Source organism: Sapajus apella, unplaced genomic scaffold, assembly GCF_009761245.1.
Source record: "Sapajus apella isolate SASKATOON/1434 unplaced genomic scaffold, GSC_monkey_1.0 scaffold65, whole genome shotgun sequence".
NCBI classification, from domain to species: domain Eukaryota; kingdom Metazoa; phylum Chordata; class Mammalia; order Primates; family Cebidae; genus Sapajus; species Sapajus apella.
Window position 1 is genome coordinate 5,200,239 of NW_022437005.1, and position 26,178 is coordinate 5,226,416.

Here is a 26,178-nt window from a genome sequence, read left to right on the forward strand (position 1 = left end):
TGTTCTTTTTTCTTTAAGCATCTTTAAAAGACATGTTATAAACTAATAATTGCAAGTGTTTCGAGAGTTTATAACATATATGTAAACATAAATATAATGTTATAAAATAATGCCACGCACATATACACTATGGAATACTATTCAGCCATAAAAAAGGATGAGTTCATGTCCTTTGTGGGCACATGGATGAAGCTGGAAACCATCATTCTCAGCAAACTAACGCAGGAACAGAAAACCAAACACCTCATGTTCTCACTCATAAGTGGATATTGAACAATGAGAACACACGGACACAGGGAGGGAAACATCACACACCGGGGCCTGTAGGGAGGTGGGGGGCTAGGGGAGGGATAGCAGGGGGTGGAGGGGTTTGAGAGGGATAGCATTAGGAGAAATATCTAATGTAGATGATAAGGTGATAGTGCAGCAAACCACCATGGCACATGTATACCTATGTAACAAACCCTCATGTTCTGCACATATACCCCAGGACTTAAAATATAATAAATAAATTTTTTTTTTTTTTTTTTTTTGAGACGGAGTTTCACTCTTGTTACCCAGGCTGGAGTGCAATGGCGCGATCTCGGCTCACTGCAACCTCCGCCTCCCGGGTTCAGGCAATTCTCCTGCCTCAACCTCCTGAGTCACTGGGATTACAGGCACGCACCACCATGCCCAGCTGATTTTTTTGTAGTTTTAGTAGAGACAGGGTTTCACTGTGTTGACCAGGATGGTCTCGATCTCTTGACCTCGTGATCCACCCGCCTTGGCCTCCCAAAGTGCTGGGATTACAGGCTTAAGCCACTGCGCCCGGCGCATAAATAAATTTTTTTAATGCCACAAAAATTGGGAAGAGGGAATTGAATTATAGGGTTAGTATCTCTATATTTCATTGGACTTAAGTTACTATAAACCTGAAGCATACTCTGGTAAGATGTATTAGGAAAACCCTACAATACCACTAAGGAAATAACTCAAAATATGTAGTGAAAAAGTCATTAAAGAAATCAAAATGTTACATTGGAAAACATGCAATGCAAGGGTCAGGCGCAGTGGCTCATGCCTATAATCCCAGCACTTTGGGAGGCCGAGGCGGGTGGATCACGAGGTCAAGAGATCGAGACCATCCTGGCCAACATGGTGAAACCCCATCTCTATTAAAAATATAAAAATTAGCTGGGCATGGTGGCGCATGCCTGCAGTCTCAGCTACTTGGGAGGTTGAGGCAGGAGAATTGCTTGAACCCAGGAGGCGGAAGTTACGGTCAGCCGAGATCACGCCATTGCACTCCAGCCTGGGTAACAAGAGCAAAACTCCGTCTCAAAAAAAAAAGAAAACATGCAATGCAAAAGAAAGCAGTAAAGAAGCAATAGAGAGGCCGGGCGCGGTGGCTCAAGCCTGTAATCCCAGCACTTTCGGAGGCCGAGGCGGGTGGATCACGAGGTCAAGAGATCGAGACCATGCTGGTCAACATGGTGAAACCCCGTCTCTACTAAAAATACAAAAAATTAGCTGGGCATGGTGGTGCGTGACTGTAATCCCAGCTACTCAGGAGGCTGAGGCAGGAGAATTGCCTGAACCCAGGAGGCGGAGGTTGCGGTGAGCCGAGATCGCGCCATTGCACTCCAGCCTGGGTAACATGAGTGAAACTCCGTCTCAAAAAAAAAAAAAAAGAAGCAATAGAAGAGCAAAAAAGGCATTTAGAAACATTTGGAAAACAAAAGGCAAATTGCGTAAGTCCACCTTTATCAATAATAACATTAAATGCAGATGGATGAAACAATCCAATAAAAAAAAACAGGGATTGTCAGAATGGACAAAAAGCCCTGATTCATGGTGCTGGACACAGTGGTTCATGCCTGCAATCCTAGCACTCTGGGAGGCTAAGGTGGGAGGCTTACTTGAGCCCAAGAGTTTGAGATAGGACCAGGCAACACAGTGAGACTCCATCTCTACAAAAACGTTTAAAAATTAGCCAGGTGCCGGGCGCGGTGGCTCAAGCCTGTAATCCCAGCACTTTGGGAGGCCGAGGCGGGTGGATCACGAGGTCAAGAGATCGAGACCATCCTCGTCAACATGGTGAAACCCCGTCTCTACTAAAAAACTACAAAAAATGAGCTGGGCATGGTGGTGCGTGCCTGTAATCCCAGCGACTCAGGAGGCTGAGGCAGGAGAATTGCCTGAACCCAGGAGGCGGAGGTTGCGGTGAGCCGAGATCGCGCCATTGCACTCCAGCCTGGGTAACAAGAGCGAAACTCCGCCTCAAAAAAAAAAAAAAAATTAGCCAGGTGAGGCCGGGCGTGGTGGCTCAAGCCTGTAATCCCAGAGCCGAGATCGCGCCATTGCACTCCGCCTGGGTAACAAGAGCGAAATTCCGTCTCAAAAAAAAAAAAAAAAAAAAAAAAAAAAAAAAAAAAAAAATCATTAGCCAGGTGTGGTGGCTTGCGCCTGTGCTCCCAGCTACTCAGGAGATTGAGGTGAGAGGATCACTTGAGCCCAGGAGGTCAAGGCTGTGGAGTGCCATGATTGTGCCACTGTACTCAGCCTGGGCGACGAAGGGAGACTCTATCTCAAAAAAGAAAAAGTAAAAAAGAAAAAAAGGAATGAAGGTACAACAAACTTATGGGACGCAGTGAAAGCAAAGCTCAAACAGAAATTTATAGCAGCAAATGCTCATATTTAGAAGAAAGAGCTCCAAATCATCACCCTAATCTTTGGCCTTAAGAAACCAGAGAAATAACAAAGTCAACTTAAATTAAGAAGAAAGAAGGAAATCAGGATTAGAGCCGAATTTAATGAAATACAGAATATAAAAATAATACAAAATCAATAAAATCAAAAGTTGGCTCTGGGAAAAGATCAACAAAATTGACAAACCGTTAGCAAGATTGACCAAAAAAAGTGACATCTCAAGTTACTAGAATTAGAAATAAGAGATGTTATCACCAATTTTACTGAAATAAAAAAGATTGTAAAAGAGTATCACAAACAACTGTATGCTAATAAATTAATCAGATGAAACAGATAAATATCTAGAAAAACACAAACTACCAAAACTGATTGAACTGAAAATCTGAATAGACCTATAAAAAGTAAAGAGTAATCAGAAGTGCCCACTAGACAAACCTCAGGTCCGGATAGATTCACAGGTAATTTACCAAAATTTAAATAATAGTTAGTACCAATTCTTCATAATCACTTCACAAAAAAAGAAGTAGTGCTCACCTCGGCAGCGCATATACAAAAAAAAAGAGAAGTGTTTCTATAAGGCTACCATTATCCTGATACCAAAATCAGACAGTAAAAAGAAAGAAGAAAACTGCAGACTATTATCTCTTATAAATATAGACAAAAAAGTCTTCAATAAAATACTAGCAAACTGTATTAGTCCATTTGTGCTGCTATAAACAAAATATCTGAGACTGGATAATTTATAAAGAAGAGGAATTTATTTCTCACAGTTCTAGAGGCTAGAAGTCCAAAATAAAGGTCCCTGCAGATTAGGTATCTGGCAAGGGCCTGGTCTCTCTTCTTCTAAGATGGTGCCTTGTTGCTGTATCCTCCAAAGAAGGGGAATGCTGTGTCCTCACATGGAGGAATGGCCAAAGGACAAAAAGGGGACTTAGCTCGTTCCCTCCAGTCCTTTCATAAGGTTTATCATGAGGGCTCCATCCCCATGATCAATTTCCAAAAGGTCCCACTGCTTAATACCACCACAATGGAGATGAAGTTTCAAAGTGAATTTTGAAGCAGCTAGCTGGGGACCACAGGCATGCACCACCACACCTGACTGCTTAAAAAAAAATGTAGAGACAGGGTCTCACTTTGTTGCCCAGACTGGTCTCAAACTCCTAGACTCAAGGGATCCTCCAGACTTGGCCTCCCAAAGTGCTGATATTGCAGGCATGAGTCACCACACCTCGCCCAAATTATATACTTATAAATAGTCAAAAAGGTGAATTTTATGTTATATAAATTTTACCACAATAAAAAAAGGGATAATGGCAGATAGCAATAGCACTGCACACTAACAACATGTCTACCATGACAAAAGAAACCCGCGTGCGCCATGTGACTGAGGAGCTAGACAACAGGGCTGTGAGCTAAAACATCGGAGTACTGAAGGTTTAAGGAGGAGCTGACAGGAAGAGCTTCTTTTTCACACAAAGAAAATTACTTGGAGAAAAAAGAAACTTACTTCTTACACATAAAAATAAATCTAACAGGAAGAGAAAATGAAATGTCCTTTCAAAGAAAGAGTGAATTCCCTCCCAACCAGAAGAAAGGGCATCCTCCCCCTTACCTCTTCCTGGGCTGATGGCTGTGAGAAGGGGTTTGTGGTCACTCATTTTCTCCTGCCTCTGTTTTTGAGAGACTATTTCCAGTTCCTTTTTTGCTAGCAGCTTGCTGGATGGGTAGAACAGGCCCACAGTCTGTGTGCCTATGTCCCTCTTAGTCCCAGCATCAGATCTGGGCAAAGGAATCAGAGACTGCCAGGCACATCGGGGCTATAAGTGAGGCAGAAAACATTTTTTTAAATTAGAATATAATTTAATCAATCTTCCATTTTACTTATAGAAAACAATTCTAATTGGAATAAAATGTATCTCAAAAAAACTGTACTTTGAGCTAAAAGGGTTTCCAGCTTTTGCCTCATGTTCTTTGCTCCTGTCTTTCCCACCAGCTCCCAGCCTGATCCATGAGTAGCCATTTATTATCTAAAATTCAGCAAATCAAGGGATGTTTGCTGGCCTGCATGACGCCTGGAACATACCTATCCTTGTCAGCTCTATAATGCAATAGAGCACAGATTTCACCACTCATACACAGCTACTGGTCACCAACATTTCCGCTAATATACTCTCCTGCATCTGAATCTGAGGACCTGAGAGGACTACCATGTAAGCTTGTGTGGGTTGTGCACTGCACACAGTCACTGCATTGAAAGTAGTACCATTCAAATGGTAAACATCATATATTTGCATATGTATTCGAATAATTTTTCTAGTAGAGAAACCAGTATATTACAAGCCATTACCAATAGATGGCAGTCATGTGTCTCAAGAAAAGAACACCTTTGTTTCATTTGCACAAAGGAATAAGGGCTAGTGGCAGTCCAAGATTTAAATCTTTCAAACTGGGTCAAGAAGCCATGAATTCCCTAAAACTGTATACAAAGTGCTGAGTGTATCCTCTAGTAATTATCAATCTTTAACTTCTTATACTGAAGAGGTAAGAAGAAACATGAAAAGTCTTATCCAGCTTAGAGAAATTCATAAAATTACAAAAATCTAACACCAAGCCAGTTTTAGAGCTTAAGTACTTCTGAAAATAACCTGGTGAGATTTTCTCAAATTATGCCCAGCTGTTATAAATCACAAAAGCAATTTTATATACCTAAGTTTTCTAAAATATAAAAAAAGGGGAAGGAAAAGTTCTCAGAATGCTACGCAAGAAATTCAAGAGAAGTGCATTCTAAAGTGGCATTATGTCCACGGCCTTGCAAATGTAACGACACAGACCTCAATTTACTGCACACAAATATGCCCATTTAGATCTTTGATTTCTGAAGAAATCATTTGAGTGTTTAAAATCTAAATCGACTGCATTTATTTGCACACCCGTTGAAATTCCATGTGAAAGTTCTCAATATTTTGGGTCTCTTCCCTGGGTTGATTCACAGGGTAGAGGACACACATTCAGAGTTACAACCTTTTCCCGGATACCAGTTCTTACTACAGGGGAGGCCTCACCTCGGAAAAAGGGCGAGGCTCCTCAGCAGCTAGAGCCAGGCCTCTGTCCATGCTGAGCCTCACCCAGGACTTCACACAAATACCACAGGAGCCACAGAATCGGGCAGACAGGTGATTGCTGGCCCCACATTTAGGGCAAACAGAGCAGCCGGCAGGAATGCCAAGCTAGAGGACAGAAAATGTCTTTATGAATATTAGAGTTAAAATGTCCTCATGTAAATGATTCTCGTACCATATGAAATAACATATGCCCACACTCTCTGATCCAGCCATTCCACCTTCCAGAATTTGTCCCACAGAGGGACAAGCAGAGAAATAAGTGTACTCCAGGTCAAGCCCTAAAGCACTGTGATTTTAAAGAAACCACTGAAAACAACACAAATATCCAGCAATAGGGATGGCCTAAATAGATCACAGTACATGCATACAAACAATGGATTATTGGCTGGGCGCGGTGGCTCATGCCTGTAATCCCAGCACTTTGGGAGGCCGAGGCGGGTGGATCACGAGGTCAAGAGATCGAGACCATCCTGGTCAACATGGTGAAACCCCGTCTCTACTAAAAATACAAAAATTCAGCTGGGCATGGTGGCGCGTGCCTGTAATCCCAGCTACTCAGGAGGCTGAGGCAGGGGAATTGCCTGCACCCAGGAGGCGGAGGTTGCGGTGAGCCGAGACCGCCCCTTTGCCCCCCCGCCTGGGAAAAAAGAGAGAAACCCCCCCTCCACCAAAAAAAGAAAAAAAAAAAAAAAAAACAATGGATTATGAAGCCACTGAAAAGAATGAGGAGGTTACTAACAAGATACGTTGCTAAGTGAAAATAATTGGATCAGTTTTCATAGCACCAGTTTACTTATACATGCATTGAATAGCTGAAAGAGCATCTCCAGAACTGGGTGTTGGCAATTGCTTCTGAGAGGAGAACTCTGGGACTTAGATGAGAAAGGAAACTAACACTTCACTCGAAAACTTTTTTATTATTTGCATACAATACTTAGATAAATGAATAAATACATAGTCTTGAGTGTTTTATTATAAAGGCAAGCAGACAGAACTCATTTTAAAAAACGCCAGTAGTCAATAAATGAGTGAAAAGGTTTAACCTCAAACAAATACAAATCAAAACAGTCATGAGAGATGGCTCTCAACGTAAGATAATTATCTCTATCTCCAGATTCTTAGATTATAGGTGCAGTAGCGAAATCACAAGAAATGATTTCTGCAAGGCCATGGAAGATTTGCCTGGCTCTCTCCAGGCCAGTGGTGAGGTGCTCAGTATACAGAACATCAGTTTTAAAATACCCACCATGTTGATTTGTAGTAGCTTTGAAGGTCTCTTGATTAAAAAAAATAAAAAATAATAAAAATAAATAAAATAAAATACCCACCATGGCGCCACACCAGCCGCAGAAGGACGCCTCCCAGAGATTCCAGCGACCACATCTGGAGCAGGAAATGGTCCCCCCTTTCTGAGTGGGCGGAGGAGGGGCTTTATCCCCACTGCACAGCGACTGGTGTATGAAATGTCATTTAAAGGCAGATCAATACTATATTCTCTAATCCCCCTCCCAATTCAAAAAAGATAAAAAGCCCTGAGATAATATAAGCCCTGGAAATACTGTCTCTCTTTTTTTTTTTTTTTTTTTTTGCCCAAAGGAGTACAGCTATGATGGGTTTCACCAATGAATAAATTAGTACATAGAGCACACATTCCTTCATAGAGATCACAGAAAGTCAATGAAACTGGTGCCTCGCACATCTTAGCATTTTTCAATATCTTTAATATCAAGGACAGCAAGGCCTACTGTTGATTTAAGAGAACAATATTAATGAAGGAAGAAGACAGCTGAGCTACCTGAGGGGCCATGATTAAGGCTCATCTTCTATCCTTCGGAGTTCTGGTTTCCATAGAAAAATGTGACTTGATTTCCCACTCTTGACACATGGGAAGAATTATTTTATACTGGGGACGGAGGCAGAATTGTTTCGTGAGAATTCCAGGGACTATGTTAGGTAAACCTAGATTCGAATGTGTTCCTGTTGCTTCCTCACTATTGCTTGGTAAAAGACTTGCTCACTTCCCAAATGGAGGTGACAGCACAGTGGCTGCTGCCTGACCACCCACCATGTGCAGACTCCATTCCCACACTGCCCCGCACCCTCGCATCAGTCCCACGGCGGACCTGGGAGGTGGGTGCCGTCACTGTCCCCATCTTACAGAGGGAGAGCACGGGGACACAGAGAGGGTGAGACACACGATTAGAGCCATGTGACTCTAAAGCCTGGCTTCTCTCCCTGACGCCATACAGCCTCTTCAATAGAATAGCTTCTCCCAGGTCTGCAGGGGTTCAGACGATTACCGACAGTTAAGTGGACAGGAATGCTCAGCACAGAGCCAAGCTGCACCGGCCAGCTTCCTTCCCTTCCCACCTTGCTTTCCGCTAGATCCTGATTTCTAGAGGAGAAAGCACTATAGTTTCACTTTTATTCCCCCAACGAGGACAGTCCTGGTACCCTGGCACAGGGGAGTCACTCAAATAGTTTTACTGAGTCAATGACTGATTTAATTGGTAACTGAATGCGTGTATTACCACATATGCCCCGCACACTACTAAGAATGCACACACCAGGGAAAACATTTGCTAAGGGCACTTTTCCCTCAAAGACACACATTTTAGTTCACTCTATTTGCCCACCTGTATTCCATTTTGCTTCAGGGCCAGCTCTGTTATCTAGAATAGAAACCTATTCTAAGAGAGGCCACATCAGCCCCAGCATCCACAGACACCCGAGAACAGAGCCTTTCTTTGTGTGTGCTTGCCCTGATTTCTGCGTAATTAGAGGGAAAGTCCTTCAGGTAAATCAAAGATAAATTCTCTGCAAACTTTTGCTTCAGAACTTACATTTCAATTATCCTATTCTTAAAACAAGACTTTGGTATAAAGCTTGCTGGCCTGGGCTTCTAAATACAAAGCCTTCAGGCTTTTCATTGAAATGTACTGACTGTTTAAGTAGCTATTAAATATAACATTGCTTTAAAGAAAGAAAAGTTATCTTTCTGATAGTCTTACTGATCAAAAAAACAAAAAAAAAAAGAGAAAAGAAAGAAAAGTTATCTTACCCCATCATATTAATGCTGCTAAATGAAGAAAAGACATAAAGCTATCAGAATGAACATGCATTGTTACTTCTGTGGACTACAGAGATAAATACTACCCTTGTGACATCTAAGCTCTGATATACCATTCAGATAGAAATACAATTTTTAGAAAGAATTCAATTTGGGGATTATTCTGAAAATAGTTTTGTTGATAGATGAGACCTAGGAACACTTATATCACTGACAGTTAACGATTTAAATGGTTTTATTATTTACATAAGAAGTACTGAATGCCTGAGGAAAGAATGAGAAAATCTTTTGCTGTCAATTTACTTAAATCTATCGGTAAGAATATATCAAGATTTCCAGTTCTATTGTTTTCTAGTTTTACACTTTCCCTATCTCACTATTACCCTCTCTGGTGCCTTGGAAAAAATTATAGAGTGTCATTTTATGATTAGAGAGTAATATCAAGTCTGAAACCACATTAACAGATGACTCTCAATAACAAACAACCCTAAAATTACATCAGCTTTGATTTGAAAATAGATGCGTTTTCTGATTAAATTCACCACCTTGTTACTTTGTTTTTAGTCTCAGTTATGAAACACATCGTATGCAACAGAAATCATCTTAAAAAAAAAAACTACAGATTTTTCCTTCTGGCAATGGTAACCTAAGACCATAACAAATGACTCCCACATAGAAAAGAACTATAAAATCTGCTGACAATAGGCCAGGATCACTGGCAGTCAAGAGGTCGAGACCAGCCTGGTCAACACGGTGAAACCCCGTCTCTAAAAATGCAAACATTAGCCAGGCGTGGTGGTGAACGCCTGTAATCCTAGCCACTTGGGAGGCTGAGGCATGAGAATCTCTTGAACCCAGGTGGTGGAGGTTGCAGTGAACCAAGATCACATCATTGCACTCCAGCCTGGGCGACAGAGCATGACTCTATTTCAAGATTAAAAAAATCTGCTGATAATACATGAAGGCAGTGGAGAATGAACAGAGGCAGATACACTTGCAGCAAGAGCACACAAGAAGTGGGGGAGTTATACAAAGTCAGTTCCCATCTTCACGGCTTTCAGCCTGGAACTAAGGGCAGTCTACATAGCGCATGTGAAGTGGGGGGCACAAGGCAGTATTTCTGGCCAAGAGAACCAGAAAACTGAAGCTGGGGAATATTTGGAGGCTGAAGAAGTAGGGAGCTCCTAGAAAGAAAGAAGAGAAGGGATCTACTCTGTGTATTCAGATCTCTTACCAACCCCTGAACAACATATGTACTGAATGGGCTTGAAGCAGCTAAGCTAAAGACAAAATATCTGAATGGAGACCAAACTTTCTATCCCTCCTCCCCTCAAACTTTTTTCTTGGTATTTAGTATGTTGAGGAATTTTAAACTGTAGCCTAGAATTATGAATGTTTGGCTGTGGTACTTTCTGGATTCTGTTACTCTGGGAGTGTTGCTGTTGTTTGTTTGCTTTGCTTTAACAGGCAATAATACATATGCTTGCTTTTGGGGAATGTGCTGCCTGGAAGGAACTAGAACTACTGCTTCACACATAAAAAGAAAACCAACTGAGTCTGACCCTAAGATGAATCAGATGTTAGAAGAAGCAAACCAGAAATTTAAAGCATATACACTGTACACAATAAATAAAAAGAGGAAACCTCAACAAAGAAATAGAAACATAAAAAACAGAAACAGGTGAGAATTCTGGAACAGAAAAAGATAATATTTTAAATAAAATATTTACTAGATGTACTTAATATCTAAAAGGATATGGTAAAGGAAAGTGTAAGTGAACTGGAGGATAGATCAACAGAAAGCATACAGTGTGAAAGGAAAAAAGATTTTTTAAAAATGAACAGGCCCAGTGCAGTGGCTCATGCCTGTAATCCCAGCACTTTGAGAGGCCAAGGTGGGCGGCTTAACTGAGGTCAGGAATTCGAGATCAGCCTGGACAACATGGTGAAACCTCGTTTCTACTGAAAATACAAAAACTAGCCAGGCTTGGTAGTATACACCTGTAACTCCAGCTACTCAGGAGGCTGAGGCAGGAGCATCACTTGAACCCAGGAGGTGGAGGTTGCAGTGAGCTGAGATTGCAGCACTGCACTCCAGCCTGGGTGACAGAGCAAGACTCCATCTAAAAAAAAGGTCCTCAGGGACCTATTAGAGAATATCAATTCAACAGATGTGTATATGGACTTGAGATGGACAGTAGAAAATGAGTGGAGCTGGGCCGGGCACGGTGGCTCAAGCCTGTAATCCCAGCACTTTGGGAGGCCGAGGCGGGTGGATCACGAGGTCAAGAGATCGAGACCATCCTGGTCAACACAGTGAAACCCCGTCTCTACTAAAAATACAAAACATTAGCTGGGCATGGTGGCGCGCGCCTGTAATCCCAGCTACTCAGGAAGCTGAGGCAGGAGAATTGCCTGAGCCCAGGAGGCGGAGGTTGCGGTGAGCCGAGATCGCGCCATTGCACTCCAGCCTGGGTAACAAGAGCGAAACTCCGTCTCAAAAAAAAAAAAAGAAAATGAGTGGAGCAGAAAAATCAAGAAATCATGGCCAAACAATTCCCAAATCTGATGAAAGACAGAAATTTATAGTTACAAGATTCTAAATGAACACCAACCAGAATAACTTCACACTAAGGTATATTATAGCCAAATTGTTAAAAACCATCACTAAAGAGCAAATCTTAATAAAAGCAGCGGGAGAAAAATGACACATCCCATATGTGAAAATGTCAGTTTGATTCACATCTGACTTTTGAGCTGAAAGCATGGAGGCCAGAAAAGCGTGGAACAGCTTTAAATTTCAGAAAGAATATTAACTGTCAGCCTAGAATTATATATATCCATCAAAAATACTCTTTGAGAATATCTTCATTGTGGTGGTGGTGAAAATGGCTGAAAATTACCAACATTCACCAAACTGCACAATTAAACTAGGTGAATTTTATTGCATATAAATTATGTCTCAATAAAACTGGAAACAAGAGGAATTCCTTCAAATCAACTATTCGTAGACTGTCAGTGATTAGGCGATGTTAAAAGGTATCTTGTCCAACTCAACTGTTATGAGTTGAATTCTGTCTGCACAGATAAATGACATGTTGGAGTCCTAACCTCCAGTACCCCAGAATGGGATCTTATTTGGAAAATGGTCTGTACAGATGTAATCAAGTTCAAGTGTGGTCATTAGGGTGGATCCGAATCCAGTGTGACTGGTGTCCTTATGAAAAAGGGAAATCTGGACACAGAGGCACACACACACAGGCAGACACACGGGGAGAGCTCCATGGGATGGCAAAGGCAGAGACTGGAGTGCTGCATCTAGAAGCCAAGGGAAGCTTGAGGCTACCAGAAGCTGGGAGAGAGGATGGAAGAGTTCATTCCCTAGCACCTTCAGAGGGAGCGTGGCCCTGCTAACACCTTGATTTTAGACTTCTGGTCTCCAGAGATGTCAGACAATAGATTTCCGTTGTTGTTAGCCACCTAGTTGATGATGCTTAGGAAAAAATGAGTACACACCCATTTGATACTAATCATGTAGACTAGTGGTCCCTGATCCCCGGGCCATGGACGTGTACGGATCTGTGGCTTGTTAGGAACTGGGCCACACAGCAGGAGGTGAGTGCTCCACCTCCTGTCAGATCAGCGGCAGCATCCGATTCCCATGGGAGCGCAAACCCTACTGTGAATTGTGCATGAGGGATCTAGGTTGTGCGCTCCTTATGAGAATCTAACTTATGACTAATGATTTGAGGAGGAACAGTTTCATCCTGAATCCATTCCCCCACCATGTCCATGAAAAAATTGTCTTCTACAAAACCGGTCCCTGGTGCCAAAAAGGCTGCGGACCGCGGCTGTAGACCATACTAACTGCACTGTCCAGTTTCACGAGGAATCTCTCTGAGATGAGAACAAACTCCACAAACAGTCAAAAACATATATAGCAACCCAAAAGAAGCAAGTTTTTTCTTCTGAGTTGGCTAGTAAATGACAACTTTTTCGTGGTACAAGACAAGAGTCACCTGGAAGTAATTTTAATTTTCATCAGAAGCATTTTATAGACATAAAATAGATCATCTAGACTGAACTTATTCACTGTATTTAAAGTGCATATACTCCTGTTCCTTCATTTCAATATTCAAAACGGGCTTGTAGGAAACCCAAGAAATAGGTGGCTACGATGTTCTCAATTTCAAAAAGCAGTGTGCATGTAGAGTCAACAAAGACAGTGGACCATGGGGTGTGGGGGGTGGTGGGGATGACAAAGACATACCTGTCTGTAAATGAAATGTGAATGAGTTCACTTCCCGCAGGCTAATGCCAGCCTCCCATGCAAAGTTATTCAACAAAATCATAAGAAATAACTGCTCTTACTGAATCCTCTTGAAGTTAAGACTTTGCAAACAATTCTGTATTGATGAATATATAAAGTTCTCTCCACATATAGAAATCTTGCTTTCAGTTTACCATGAGAAGCTTTTCTTGGTCTCTCTCCCCAATCCCCTGGGCAGATTCTGTTTCTCTATTACCATTAACATTGAATTTAGTAGCCACTAAATATAGGGTCGGCACATGCAGTCAACCTACCTCTTGTGATGAAGGCAGGGCCCCCTCACAGGTGACACAGTATCTCAGGTGAGCAGGATTTCCTGTACCACAGGCCCGGCAAATTACCTTCTCCTTCACAACAAAAAATAAGAAATACATGTTCCTCTGAGCAAACAACTGTGCAAAGAAATCATCAAGCAGCCTCTTCTGTCAGTCATTCAGCTACAGACCCTTACCGCATCCAGACCCTGAATATTGGATTGGTTTAGGAGTTACTATACATAGTGTCAGACAGATATCTGTAGTTTGTTTGTTTGTTTGTTTGTTTGCTTCCATTTGTTTTTATAGAGATGGGATTTGACCGTGTTGCCCAGCCTGGTCTCCAACTCCTGGCCTCAAGTGATCTTCCTACTTCAGCTTCCTAAAGTACTGGAATTTCAGGTATGAGACCCCATGCCCAGCCTGAATGTAGTTTTAAAAGAAACAAAACACCAAAGAAACAAACACACACATTGGAATGAGTATTCATGTGGTCTTCAGAAGGCAAGTTGGAAATTCTGCACTGGTTATGTGTAAGGTTGTGTGTGTGTGTGTGTGTGTGTGTGTGTGTGTGTGTGTGTGTGTGTGTGTTTCTCCAGTGTGAAAACCATGACACTGAGTAGACACTCCATTTTATGGCTTAAGCAGTAAACAGAAAGACCCTAGACCAGCAAGGGATTATCTATGTGTTTACAAGTAATCTGGTTCTTGAACTGGGATTTACCTTCTGGGGCTTCATGTTAAATATGAATTTAGGTTTGCTCTGTAGTTTTTACTTAGGAAGAAGTGGAAAGATTGCCCAAGAAAGAGAGTCGTTAAGTACAACTTTCTAAGTCAGGACCCTGGGGTTAAGTCGCAACACAGAGAAAAACAAAAGACAAAGAAATGATGGTAAAAATAGTCAAGCGTTCAGCTATCAGAGGTTTGCTAACAACTGTTTCGTTACTGACCGCTCTATTCTCTCAGGATATAATCTTTTTCAATTGTCAATGACCAGTAGTGCTCAAGTATTCCTTCCTAGTCCAGCACTGTGGTCCCTCGGTGTCCTGAAGCTAATAAATCAAACAGTGTGTTCAGAAGCTGGTACAGGTAAAGTGGATGATCAAGAAAAAGAAAGCCCAACTCCCAGGGTTTTATTTCCAATACCACCAGGTAGCTCCATGAAGTCCTAGCCTTTCAAAGCCTGGTTAATTCCATTTTAGTGGAAGATTCCAAAGTTTTCCTAGGAACTGAGCCAACTCAGGAAACCACAGTTCCCAATCTAAACAACTCCTAAAGGGCAGAGGCCAACTGACTGCTATTCAAAATGGCAGAGAATCACAGTCCTGCTCTCAATGGTTTCTGACACTCCCTGGGGCCAACATTCTTCAAAGCTATTTAAAGTTACCACAACATAATCTGCAATTGGCCAGCCTTTATGCACGAGATTTAGGGCTATGACTTTCCTCAAGATGTTGCTTCAGGAAAGATCTGGTAAAACACAGAGAAATGAGACAAATTTCCTGTCTCCATGTTAAAAAATCCTGAGATCAAATAAAAGTAATCTTGCTGTGTGCTGCAGAAAACACTTTCTCTAGAAGAGAAAACTGGAGAACAACTAAAACTGCTTACTTCTCAAGTCCAGTGGCTTCCTTTAAGACCTCACCTTGCAGGGCTCATAATCCAAAACTGCATCTCATATATTTGCCCAATGCATACTCTGCCCATTCCCCACCTTGCCTTACAAAACCCTTTGTTTTTAAAATTTTAATTAATCAACTTTTAACTTCATTTTTAGAGCAATGTAACGTTCACAGCAAAATTGAGTGGAAATTACAGAAGATTCCCATACACCATGTCCCACCCCACAGACACAGCCCCCCCAATATGCACATCTCACACCCAAGCGGTACATCATCAGTGAACATACACTTAACACATCATTATCACCCATGGCCCATTGTTTATATTACAGTCCAGCACTAACCCTTTAAACCCTTTCCCTGCCCTCCTTCTTCTGAGATGCTACTACGAACTTGTCTAAGTGGTGGTCCACCTTACTGCATCCAGTCTATTAAACAGTTTTCTTGGTTGACGGGTTTTTCTATATTTTTTGTGGAGACTTTTGACACCATGCCATGGCTCACTTCTTTCTAGAGCAGTGACCATGACCCACAGTTAGAAATCGTTTTATATCACAATCCACTACACTCACAAATTCACAGATGTCTGTGGGGGTGATGTGGAATTGAGGCCACCTTCAGATGGCCTTAATGGGGATGCTAAACACCTCTGATGAGAACTTTTCAAAAGTCAATATCCTCATTTGCCATTTCATCCACAGCTTTTGTCACATATTGTCTAGCTGAATGGTTGTAGGCTATTTAACAGAGCCAGTTAGTCACTGGGATATAACGTTCCCTTTTAAGGTAGCTGGAGGAAGAGAACAATTTTCAAACTCCCAAGCTTTAATTGACACAACTAAAAAGGAAGAACGTTGAAAACAAATGAGTAGATCATTGCAAACTTAATGTCAAAACTGACTAAGCTAAAATTCTGCTTGATGTGGAGTTGTGGTTACACTGGTTTTAACCCCAAATCACTGTATGAAAGGCTGGGACTCACTGAAGGAGCCCGTGCTTCAGGCATGTGAATCATCAGATCTTTTCAGGAGGATCCCAGACTAAGCCTCACAGATTCTAAGAACCACAAAGATGACTGAAGTCCTGGAGGTATACTGCATGCTGCTCGTAAAATTCCAAAGGAAACTTGGTAAATGTCTTCAGTTAAGGTTCTCTGATGAACAGGGATGTTAAAACTAGTTTTAAACTTTAGAAAACATCCAGTGGAGGCCAGGCATGGTGGCTCATGCCTGTAATCCCAGAACTTTGGGAGGCCAAGGTGAGAGGATCACATGAGCCCAGGAGTTCCAGACCAGCCTGGGCAACAAGGCGAAATCCCATCTCTACAAAAAATAGAAAAATTCACCTGGTGTGGTAGCACATGCCTGTGATCCCAACTACTTGGGAGCCTGAGGTAGGAGGATCACTTGAGCCCAGGAGGTCAGGCTGCGGCAAGCCATGACTGTGCCACTGCACACTAGCCTAGGCGACAGAGTGAGACCTTGTCTCAAAAAAAAAAAAAGAAAATGGCCAATAGATGCATTTGTTCAGTGAAATAAATAAGTTGCAAGGAAAAGTATACAACATGATTTCATTTTTGTCTAAAAAACCAAACCAAACCAAATCTAAATGTATGTATATATATAAATATATTTCTGTGAATCTAGAAAAATACATAAAAGGACACCCTAAGCTGCTAACATTGGTTATGTCAGAGAAATAGAAATGTAGGTAGAGTGAAGAAATTATACACTTTTTGGTATATCTTTGGATTATTTGTTACCAAAAATTAGGTATTAATTATTTTAAAGAAGTAAATTATAAAATCTTCTCTTATGCTGAAAATAGGTATCTTTGTCATAGGTCAAATACAGAAATGTCTGCTACTGTATCTTTTAATCCTGGCAGGAAAAAAAATCTGGTAGAACAAAAATCCTCAGCATTGATAGTGCCTTAAATCCACACAAGACAAGACTGCAACTGCTGTGGAATCTGTCTTCATCACAGAAGGAAGAGAGCAGATGGTGCTTTTGTACTCAGTGGAGTGAGCTAGAGACCAGTGCTGAAAGGGGAAGGGAGCTGTCAATGGCATGCTGTTGCCTGCCAGGTTAGGCTTCCTGGCTTCCCTGAGCAGTTCACACGAGTATTCCCACCAACCTCAGAGGTGGCTGTCTGGATAAGAATGTTAACTCAAAACCTGTCACCCTTATGACATCTGGGAGAGGCTCTGGAATGAAGATTGGCAGGCCAGGTTTTCCAAACAGGTGTCCTTCTCTGAGTAGAAGCAGTAATAGAGATTGTCTGGCATAAAAAGTCATGCATTTCTCTCCAGGATCAGAGGTTATGATGATAAAAGTCCCTCTACAAATCAAGTCTGGTTAAAACCTGTACCCACTTTCAACCTTCAGGGCCCACAGGGAAAAATCTGAGCTATTAGGTCTGGTAGAGAAGAGATCATCTCCCACAACCCACAGCACCCCAGCATTGCTACAGCCCAGCAAAACCAAACTCCTTGCAAAGTTTTGAGGCGCATTTTCTAAATCTCATCTTTGAATTCATTGTTGGTTTCCTCATTATATGTCCTAACTTTGGTCCACCAATAAAGTAGAAGTAAGTTGTAAAATTATTCCTATTATTACTTATCATAAGTTATAAAAATCTCTCTTATAAAAAGTACCCTGCAAGAAAGAAGCCACTCCTGGATTTAATGCTACTTATCACTGTAGAAGTCTTGTGTTTATTCTCAATATAGGATTTACAATAAATTGACGGGAAAAATTACTTACATGTACCTTTGTGTCTCTCTGCTTTCCCATAAAATGGAAAAAATTCTAGATTTCAGATACTGAAGATGGTGTTACATATACGTATTGAATTTAGATCACAACTAACATTTACCCCTATTCTTCCTGTTTTGAATAGTCCAAAGAGTTTGCAATGATATTATCTTCAAACATCCTGAATAAATGTATTAATAAGAATAGATTCTGCTGTGATTGACAGAACACCCAAAATAACAGAGGCTTAATAAGAGAAAAATAGATTTCTCTCTCTCATATATATAAGAAGTCTAAAGACAGACTTCCAGGACTGTATGGTGGCTTCCTGCAGTAGTTTTGTTTGTTTGTTTGTTTGTTTGAGACAGAGTTTTGCTCTTGTTGCCCAGGCTAGAGTGTAATGGCACAATCTTGGCTCACCACAACCTCTGCCTCCCTGGTTCAAGCAATTCTCCTATGTCAGCCTCCTGAGTAGCTGGGATTATAGGTATGCATCACACATCCAGCTAATTTTGTATTTTTAGTAGAGACAGGGTTTCTCCATGTTGGTCAGGCTGGTCTTGAACTCCTGACCTCAGGTGATCCGCCCACCTCGGCCTCCCAAAGTGCTGGGATTACAGGTATGAGCCACTGCGCCTGGCTTCTGCAGTAGCTTTTAAAGCATCTTAGGATTGAAAATAGTCATCAAACAAAAAGATCAGTAAATTTTCCTCTACCTGACTTTGGCCTGGCCAGTTTTTCAAAATCTCATTTCTGAAGGCTCACACAGCCTTGGATATTTGTGAACTCTTTATGCTAAAGAGAGCTTGAAGGTGGAAGGACAAGTGGACTTCTCTTTTCTCTGAACACATTTTGCCCATGTACAACCCACGAGACCATCTTAGAAGTGTTATGGCCTGTACATTAAGACCGTGCATTTCCCTTACTGCTAAAAACGCTTGGTTTTCTTATCCCCAAATTCCCTCTATTAAATCTATTTTATCCTCCAGTGACCTTTACTTGGGATTAAAGAGGACATAAATGGGACTGTAAATTGCAGAATGGAGAAAAGATTTAGTTGTATGTTTAATGATTCTATCAAAAAATTTTTCACAGTACGATATCATTTTTCTAGCAAAGTTTTTTGGATGTAAGTGATGATACATAACTTTTTCTTCCACGTGACTAGTTCTAGTCATTCTTTTTCTCCATAATAAGAACCTATAATCAAATAAGGCAAACAAAAGTATGAAACCACTTTAAGGACAAGATTATAAATCAATACTAATTGCAATGTTGAAGTTTAAATATATGAAGTAAAAAATTGTCTACGTCAGCTGTAGTGCAATTCGTCCTCCAAATCCATGTTCATGGAATACAATGCTACATATCTCTCTTAATTTTTTTTTTTTTTTGAGAGGGAGTCTCTGTTGCCCAGGCTGGAGTGCAATGGCATGATCTCAGCTCACTGAAACCTCCGCCACCTGGGTTCAAGTGATTCTCCTGCCTCAGCCTCCAGAGTAGCTGGGATTACAGGCGCATGCCAACACACCCGGCTAATTTTTTTTTTATTTTTAGTAGAGACAGGGTTTCACCTTGTTGGCCAGACTGGTCTCAAACTCCTGACCTCAAGGTGATCCACCCACCTCAGCCTCCCAAAGTGCTGGGATTACAGGCATGAGCCACTGCCCCAGCCATCTCTTTTAATATTATGGATCCTATTGGCAAGTTAAACTCTTGGACAGCATGTCTTACCAAAAATGAGAATGGATTTTGTTCTTGTATATTAGCTTATCAATTGCTACCCCCTCCTGGCTGGGCGTGGTGGCTCACGCCTGTAATCCAGCACTTTGGGAGGCTAAGGCAGGCAGATCACCTGAGGTCAGGAATTTGAGACCAGCCTGGCCAAGATGATGAAATCTCTGTCTCTACTAAAAATACAAAACTTAGCCAGGCATGGTGGTGCATGCCTATAGTCCCAGTTACTTGGGAGGTTGAGGCAAGAGAATCACTTGAATCCAGGAGGCAGAGGTTGCAATGACCTGAGATCATGCCACTGCACTCCAACCTGGGTGATGGAGCAAGACTCTGTCTCAAAAAATATATATATATATTGTTACCCCGTCCCACCAGCTGAAAAAGGACATATACCTGTTCAGACATTGCTTTCTATGTATTTCATTCATGTTTTTACAGAATTTCATTTCGTTACCTTCAAATGGAGGCTTGCCTGTGGCTGCAGCTGTAGAGCAAGAGGGGCCTCGCACACCACGCAGATGGGAGTGTTCATGGGTACCAAGTTTCTGCATTCTGCACATAAGCCCATCTGTACAAGGAAAAGGTCCACTTTATCTTGCATGTAAAAACTGAAGGCATGAATAGATCTTAGAATGTAAGGTTTGGTCTATAGCTATACCACCCTGAACACTCCGGATCACATCTGATCTCAAAAGCCAGGCAGGTCCGGCTTGGTTAGTACTTGGATGGGTGAATGTAAGGTTTGATTTGTTTTTGTAAAACAATTTTTAAAATAATTACCTTTATAAAGATATGCTAATTACTTTGACTTGACCACTGCACACTGTATCAAATAACACCACATATCCCATAAATATGTACAATTGTTATGTGTCAATTAAAAAGTAAATAATAGAAAATAAAATAGCAATATTATATTTCTTATTATTTTATTCCTATTAAGAGTAAAAACATGTTCATTGTAGAAAAGACAGATTTTTTTTTTTTTTTTTTTGGGGGGACGGAGTTTCGCTCGTTACCCAGGCTGGAGTGCAATGGCGCGATCTTGGCTCACCGCAACCTCCGCCTCCTGGGTTCAGGCAATTCTCCTGCCTCAGCCTCCTGAGTAGCTGGGATTACAGGCACACGCCACCATGCCCGGCTAATTTTTTGTATTTTTAGTAGAGACGGGGTTTCACCGTGTTGACCAGGATGGTCTCGATCTCTTGACCTCGTGATCCACCCGCCTCGGCCTCCCAAAGTGCTGGGATTACAGGCTTGAGCCACCGCGCCCGGCCAAGAGATGTTAAAAAAAGAAAAATATCCATAGGAAATTAATTAATAGCATGATAGAATGAGGAGGTCTATAAATCCTCTTCCTTAGAAGGAATCACAGGAATGGCACGGTGGCTCACGTCTGTAATCCCAGCACTTTGGGAGGCCAAGGTGGGAAGATCACCTGAGGTCAGGAGTTCGAGACCAGCCTGGCCAACATGGCAAAATCCCGGCTCTACTAAAAATACAGAAATTAGTCAGGCATGGTGGCAGGTGCCTGTAATCCCAGCTACTTGGGAGGCTGAAGTGGGAGAATTGCCTGAAGCCAGGAGCTGCAGGTTGCATTGAGTGGAGATCACGTCACAGCATTCCAGTCTGGGTGACAAGACCGAGACTCTATCTCAAAAAAAAAAAAAAAAAGTAATCACGCAGTCAGACAATGCTGTCAAAAAGCAAGCACTTCAGCAACCTGAAAGTCATCGAAAGGCAGACAACAAATTGAGAAGTTCCTGGAAATGACTGAACTGCAGAAAAGAACACTAAGCTCTGTGTGGTTGTTGCCTGGGCTGCCCCCTCCTCCCCTAGCTTTGTCAGTGTGGTGGCTCCACCCGGGCAAGGCAGGCTGTGAAAACTAGAAGTTTTGTTGACTGCTGATGGGCAGGGCTCACTTGATTTGGAGTACTATTAAGGTGACAATTTTGGTGGCAGGCAAACAAGGAAGACCAGTAGTCCCCTAGTCCGAGATAATGAGCCTGTTTGAGGTTAATTGATGCACTGACTGGCAAACTGACCTAGGATTTAACATGCAGTTCCAGGAGGTAATTCAATGATAAGGGCTTCATAGCTCTCCATATATCCTTAGTTGACTGCAGGTATGCACATGAGCAGTATAAACCAGAGTAGGCCCAAACCACCCACACAGCCCTGGCCAAGATAATGAAACCTTGAGACCAGCCTGGCCAAGATGATGAAACTCCGTCTCTACTAAAAATACAAAATTAGCCAGGCATGGCGCTGCATGCCTGTAGTCCCAGCTACTCAGGAGGCTGAGAAAGTCAGATAATGCTGTCAAAAAGCAACTACTTCAGCACCCTGAAAATCATCAACAGGCAAATAATAAATTGAGAAGTTCCTGAAAATGACTGAGCTGCAGAAAAGAACACTATGCCCTTGTGATTGCTGTCTGGGCTTCCCAGGAACTGCCCATAGAGATGCAAGAGAGCTCGGCATAAAGTAAGAGCTGGGGCTGGAAAATAGCCTTAAGTTTGAAAGCTACCCAGCTGACACGCAGATCCATCAGCAGGGAGTGGAGGCCTTCCTGGACGCAGCTACCTGAGCACAATCTCTGGCTAACTGAACACTAAGATATGCTAACCCAAAAGTAACATGAGGCTTAAATAGAGCAAGAAAAAGCTGCTGCTCTACTATTTACAATAGCAGTCTTAGAACCAACCCAAATGCCCTTCAATGATAGGCTGGATAAAGAAAATATGTATGTATACGCCATGGAATACTATGCAGCCATTAAAAAAATAAGTTCATGTCCTTTGCAGAGACATGGATGAAGCTGGCAGCCATCATTCTCAACAAACTAACACAGGAACAGAAAACCAAACACCTCATTTTCTCACTCATAAGTGGGAGTTGAACAATGAGAACACATGGGCACAGGAAGGGGAACATCACATACTAGGGCCTGTCAGGAGGTGGGGGACAAGGGGAGGGAGGGCATTAGGAAAAATACCTAATGCATGCAGGGCTTAAAACCTAGATGATGGTTGATGGGTGCACCAAACCACCACAGCACACGTATACCTACGTAACAAATCTGCATGTTCTACACACGTATCCCAGAACTTAAAGTATAATTTTTTTTTAAAAAGCTGCTGCTCTGTCTATGGAGTAGTCATTCTTTTGTTTCTTTACTTCTCTAATTAAGAAAAAAATTAAAAAATAAAAAGCCTGACACTAGTGGTCACACATTGCAGGGGAGACAGACATTAAAGATTTAATCCAAGTAAACAAAACACAAATCAACAACCTTCAAGGAAAAAAAGTCAGAATCCAAAGTTGCTAGAATATGCTACCTGAAGTAGTCAAGAAAAAAATTATGAGACATGCAAAAATTAAAGTGACCTACACTCAGGGGAAAAATAGTCAACAGTCCACAGAAATTATCTGAGTGCCTTTAGATGCTGGATTTAGTACATAAAGATTTCAAAGCAGTTATTTTTTTTAATGTTCAAAGAACTAAAGGAAACCATGTTTGATAAAAAATCAAAGTATGATGATAATGATCTGATTGATAAGGAACCTCAATAGACACAGAAATTATTTTTTTAAAAAGAATTAAATCAGGGCCGGGCGTGGTGGCTCAAGCCTGTAATCCCAGCACTGTGGGAGGCCGAGGCTGGCGGATCACGAGGTCAAGAGATCGAGACCATCCTGGTCAACATGGTGAAACCCCGTCTCTACTAAAAATACAAAACATTAGCTGGGCATGGTGGCACGTGCTTGTAATCCCAGCGACTCAGGAGGCTGGGGCAGGAGAATTGCTTGAACCCAGGAGGCGGAGGTTGCGGTGAGCCGAGATGGCACCATTGCACTCCAGCCTGGGTAACAAGAGCGAAACTCCATCTCAAAAAAAAAAAAAAAAGAATTAAATCAAAGCCTGGAGTTGAAAAGTAAATTAAATTTTTTAAGTTGCCAGAGGGACTCAAAAGCAGATCAGATATCAGACCAAAGAATCAGTGAACTTGAACATATAGCCCAACAACAGAAATTATCTAATCTGAAAAAAAGAGAGAAAAAAGACCGAAGAAAATAAGCAGAACATCAAAAACCTATGGAGCAAAATCAAGTATAGCAACATACGTGTAAAGGAGAGAGAAAAAGGAACACAAAAAGAATTAAAGAAACAATGGCCAATATTTCACACATTGGGGGAAAACCAAAACTCAGCAGATCCAATAAGCTCAATCAATCCCAAGAAAGACAAACACAAAGAGACCACACTTAAACACATTATAATCAGACTGCCGAAGGTCAAAAACAAAGAGAAAATGTTGAAAGTAACAAGAGAAAAAGCTACTTATGCATCAAAAACAATGGGGGGCAGAAGGCAGTAGAATGAAAATTCAAAAGGCTGAAAGAGAAAATAATTGCTAAACCAGAATTACATCTGCAGCAAACCATCCTTCAAAAATGAAGGCAAAATCAATATTCTGACATACACAAAGACAGAGAGAAATGGCTAGCAGACATATCTCACAAGAAATACTGAAGGAAGTTCTTCAAGCTGAAAGGAAATGACACTAGATGATCACTTGAGTTCACAGGAAGAAGTGAGAAGACCAGATATAATAAATATGAGGGCAGATATAAATGACTCCGTAGACACTTTATCTCATCTTCTTTAAATGACATGATTGTATAACACTGCACTTTTTAGTTTATAATATATATAGATGCAATATATATGGTAATTACATAAAAGATAAAGAAAGGAAGAGGATACTTAAGCAATGTTAAGAAAAAGAAAGAAAGGGGTGGGGCACAATGGCTCACACCTGCAATCCCAGCACTTTGGGATGCTGGGTGGGGGGTGGGGGGAATCACTTGAGGTCAGGAATTCAAGACCAATCAGCCTGGCCAATATGGTAAAACCCTGTCTCTACAAAAAATACAAAAATTAGTTGGGTGTGGTGGTGCATGCCTGTAATCCCAGCTACTCAGGAGGCTGAGACAGGAGAATCACTTGAATCCAGGAGGCAGAGGTTGCAGTGAGCCGAGATTGTGCCACTGTACTCATTCCAGCCTGGGTAAAAGAAGGAGATTCCATCTCAAAAAAGAAAAGAAATAGAAACAAAGGGGAAAGGAGTGAAATTTCTATATTTTAGTAGAATTGAGTGAAATTATTCTAAAATGGACTGTGATACACCCCATCTTCCATGATGTGATTATTATGTATTGCATCCCTGCATCAAAACATCTCATGTACCCATAAATACATATACCTACTATGTACTCACAAAAATTAAAAACCAAAATTAAATAAAATAGAATGTGATAAATTAAGGTCCATATTGTAATCTCTAGTGCTTAAGGTAACTTTAAAACTAGTAAAAAAAAAAATCAACAGAAGCATTAAAATGGCACACTAAAAATAACAAAAGAAATAACACAAGACCCAACTACCTGCTGTCTACTAGAAACACCTTAAATTCAAAGATACAAATAGATTGAAAGTAAAAGCATAGAAAAGGACTTACAATGCAAACAGTAACCATAAAAGAGCTAGAGTAGCTACATAAATATCAGAGAATAAAGGACTTTAAGACAAGAAGTATTAGCATAGACAAAGAGAGACATCTTGTGATGATAAAAGGGTCAATAAGTCAGGAAGCAACAGTAATTATAAGTATATATGAACATACCAGTCCGTTCAGGCTGCGATAACAAAATACCATAAAGTGGGTGGCTTGTAAACAAAAGATTTATTTCTCAGAGTTTTGGAGGCTGAGAAATCCAAGATCAGGGTGCCAGCAAATTCCGTAACTGGTGAGGGCTTGACCTCTGCTTCACAGATGGCGCCTTTTAGCTGTGTCTTCACATAATGGAAGGGCAAACAAGCTCCTCTGGGCCTCTCTTATAAGGGCACTAATCCCATTCATAAGGGGTTCATCATCATGACCTAATTACCTCCCAAAGACCCAACCTTCTAACACCATCACCCTGGGGATCAGGATTTCAACATACGAATTTTGGGGAAGACACAAAGATTCAATCGATAGCATGGACATAACAGCAAACCCCCAAAATACCTGAAGCAACAACTACAGGTCAGAGTTGAGATTAAGACTCCATCTATCACCTGAGCACCTAAAGCCCCAGCTTTACTGGGGGACCACAGTGGTGTTTTCAATCTCCAAGAATTAGCATGAATTTAGAGCCAGTATCAGATTATTCCCCTAAAGATTGGGGCATTTTTTTTCCTTAATGCACAGTCACTCAATTGAAAGCAACAAATCCCCTTGGGGAAGCATTCAAGGAAGATTTCTGATGTGTACTTGAAAAGCTCCAGGGTCCGTCCCTAAGGAGACCCAGCCTCCCCTTCAATCGAGAGACTCTGAATTTATGAACTGACTTACATCTAGAAACTGGGTGAGAAACTTGGTTGCTCCAATGCAGTGGCTCAAGTCAGTTTTTAGCTACATGATCTAGCATTTTTCAATTATACAGACCAAGCAATATACTAGGAGACTGTCCATCTGTCATTCCTAGGGATCCCACGATCAGATTCCTCTTACTGAAACATCATGGCTGTCTTGTCTTCGGCAGTT

General features: G+C 41.4%; 1 protein-coding gene across 6 annotated transcripts in view; it reads right to left on the minus strand.

The window, feature by feature from the left end:
• DZANK1 (double zinc ribbon and ankyrin repeat domains 1) overlaps nt 1-26,178 on the minus strand; it is a 92,043-nt gene that overhangs the window by 33,434 nt on the left and 32,431 nt on the right. For 4 of the 6 annotated variants that reach the window (XM_032248089.1, XM_032248088.1, XM_032248086.1 and 1 more), the window contains 5 exons: nt 20,037-20,150; nt 13,468-13,560; nt 7,142-7,264; nt 5,754-5,918; nt 4,304-4,508 (listed from right to left, as the gene is read on the minus strand). In XM_032248089.1, the coding sequence (XP_032103980.1) occupies nt 4,304-4,508; nt 5,754-5,918; nt 7,142-7,264; nt 13,468-13,560; nt 20,037-20,150 (700 nt within the window). Of the gene's footprint in view, nt 1-4,303; nt 4,509-5,753; nt 5,919-7,141; nt 7,268-13,467; nt 13,561-20,036; nt 20,151-26,178 lie in introns of all 6 variants that reach the window. The other 2 variants (XM_032248087.1, XM_032248085.1) reach the window with 1 other exon arrangement.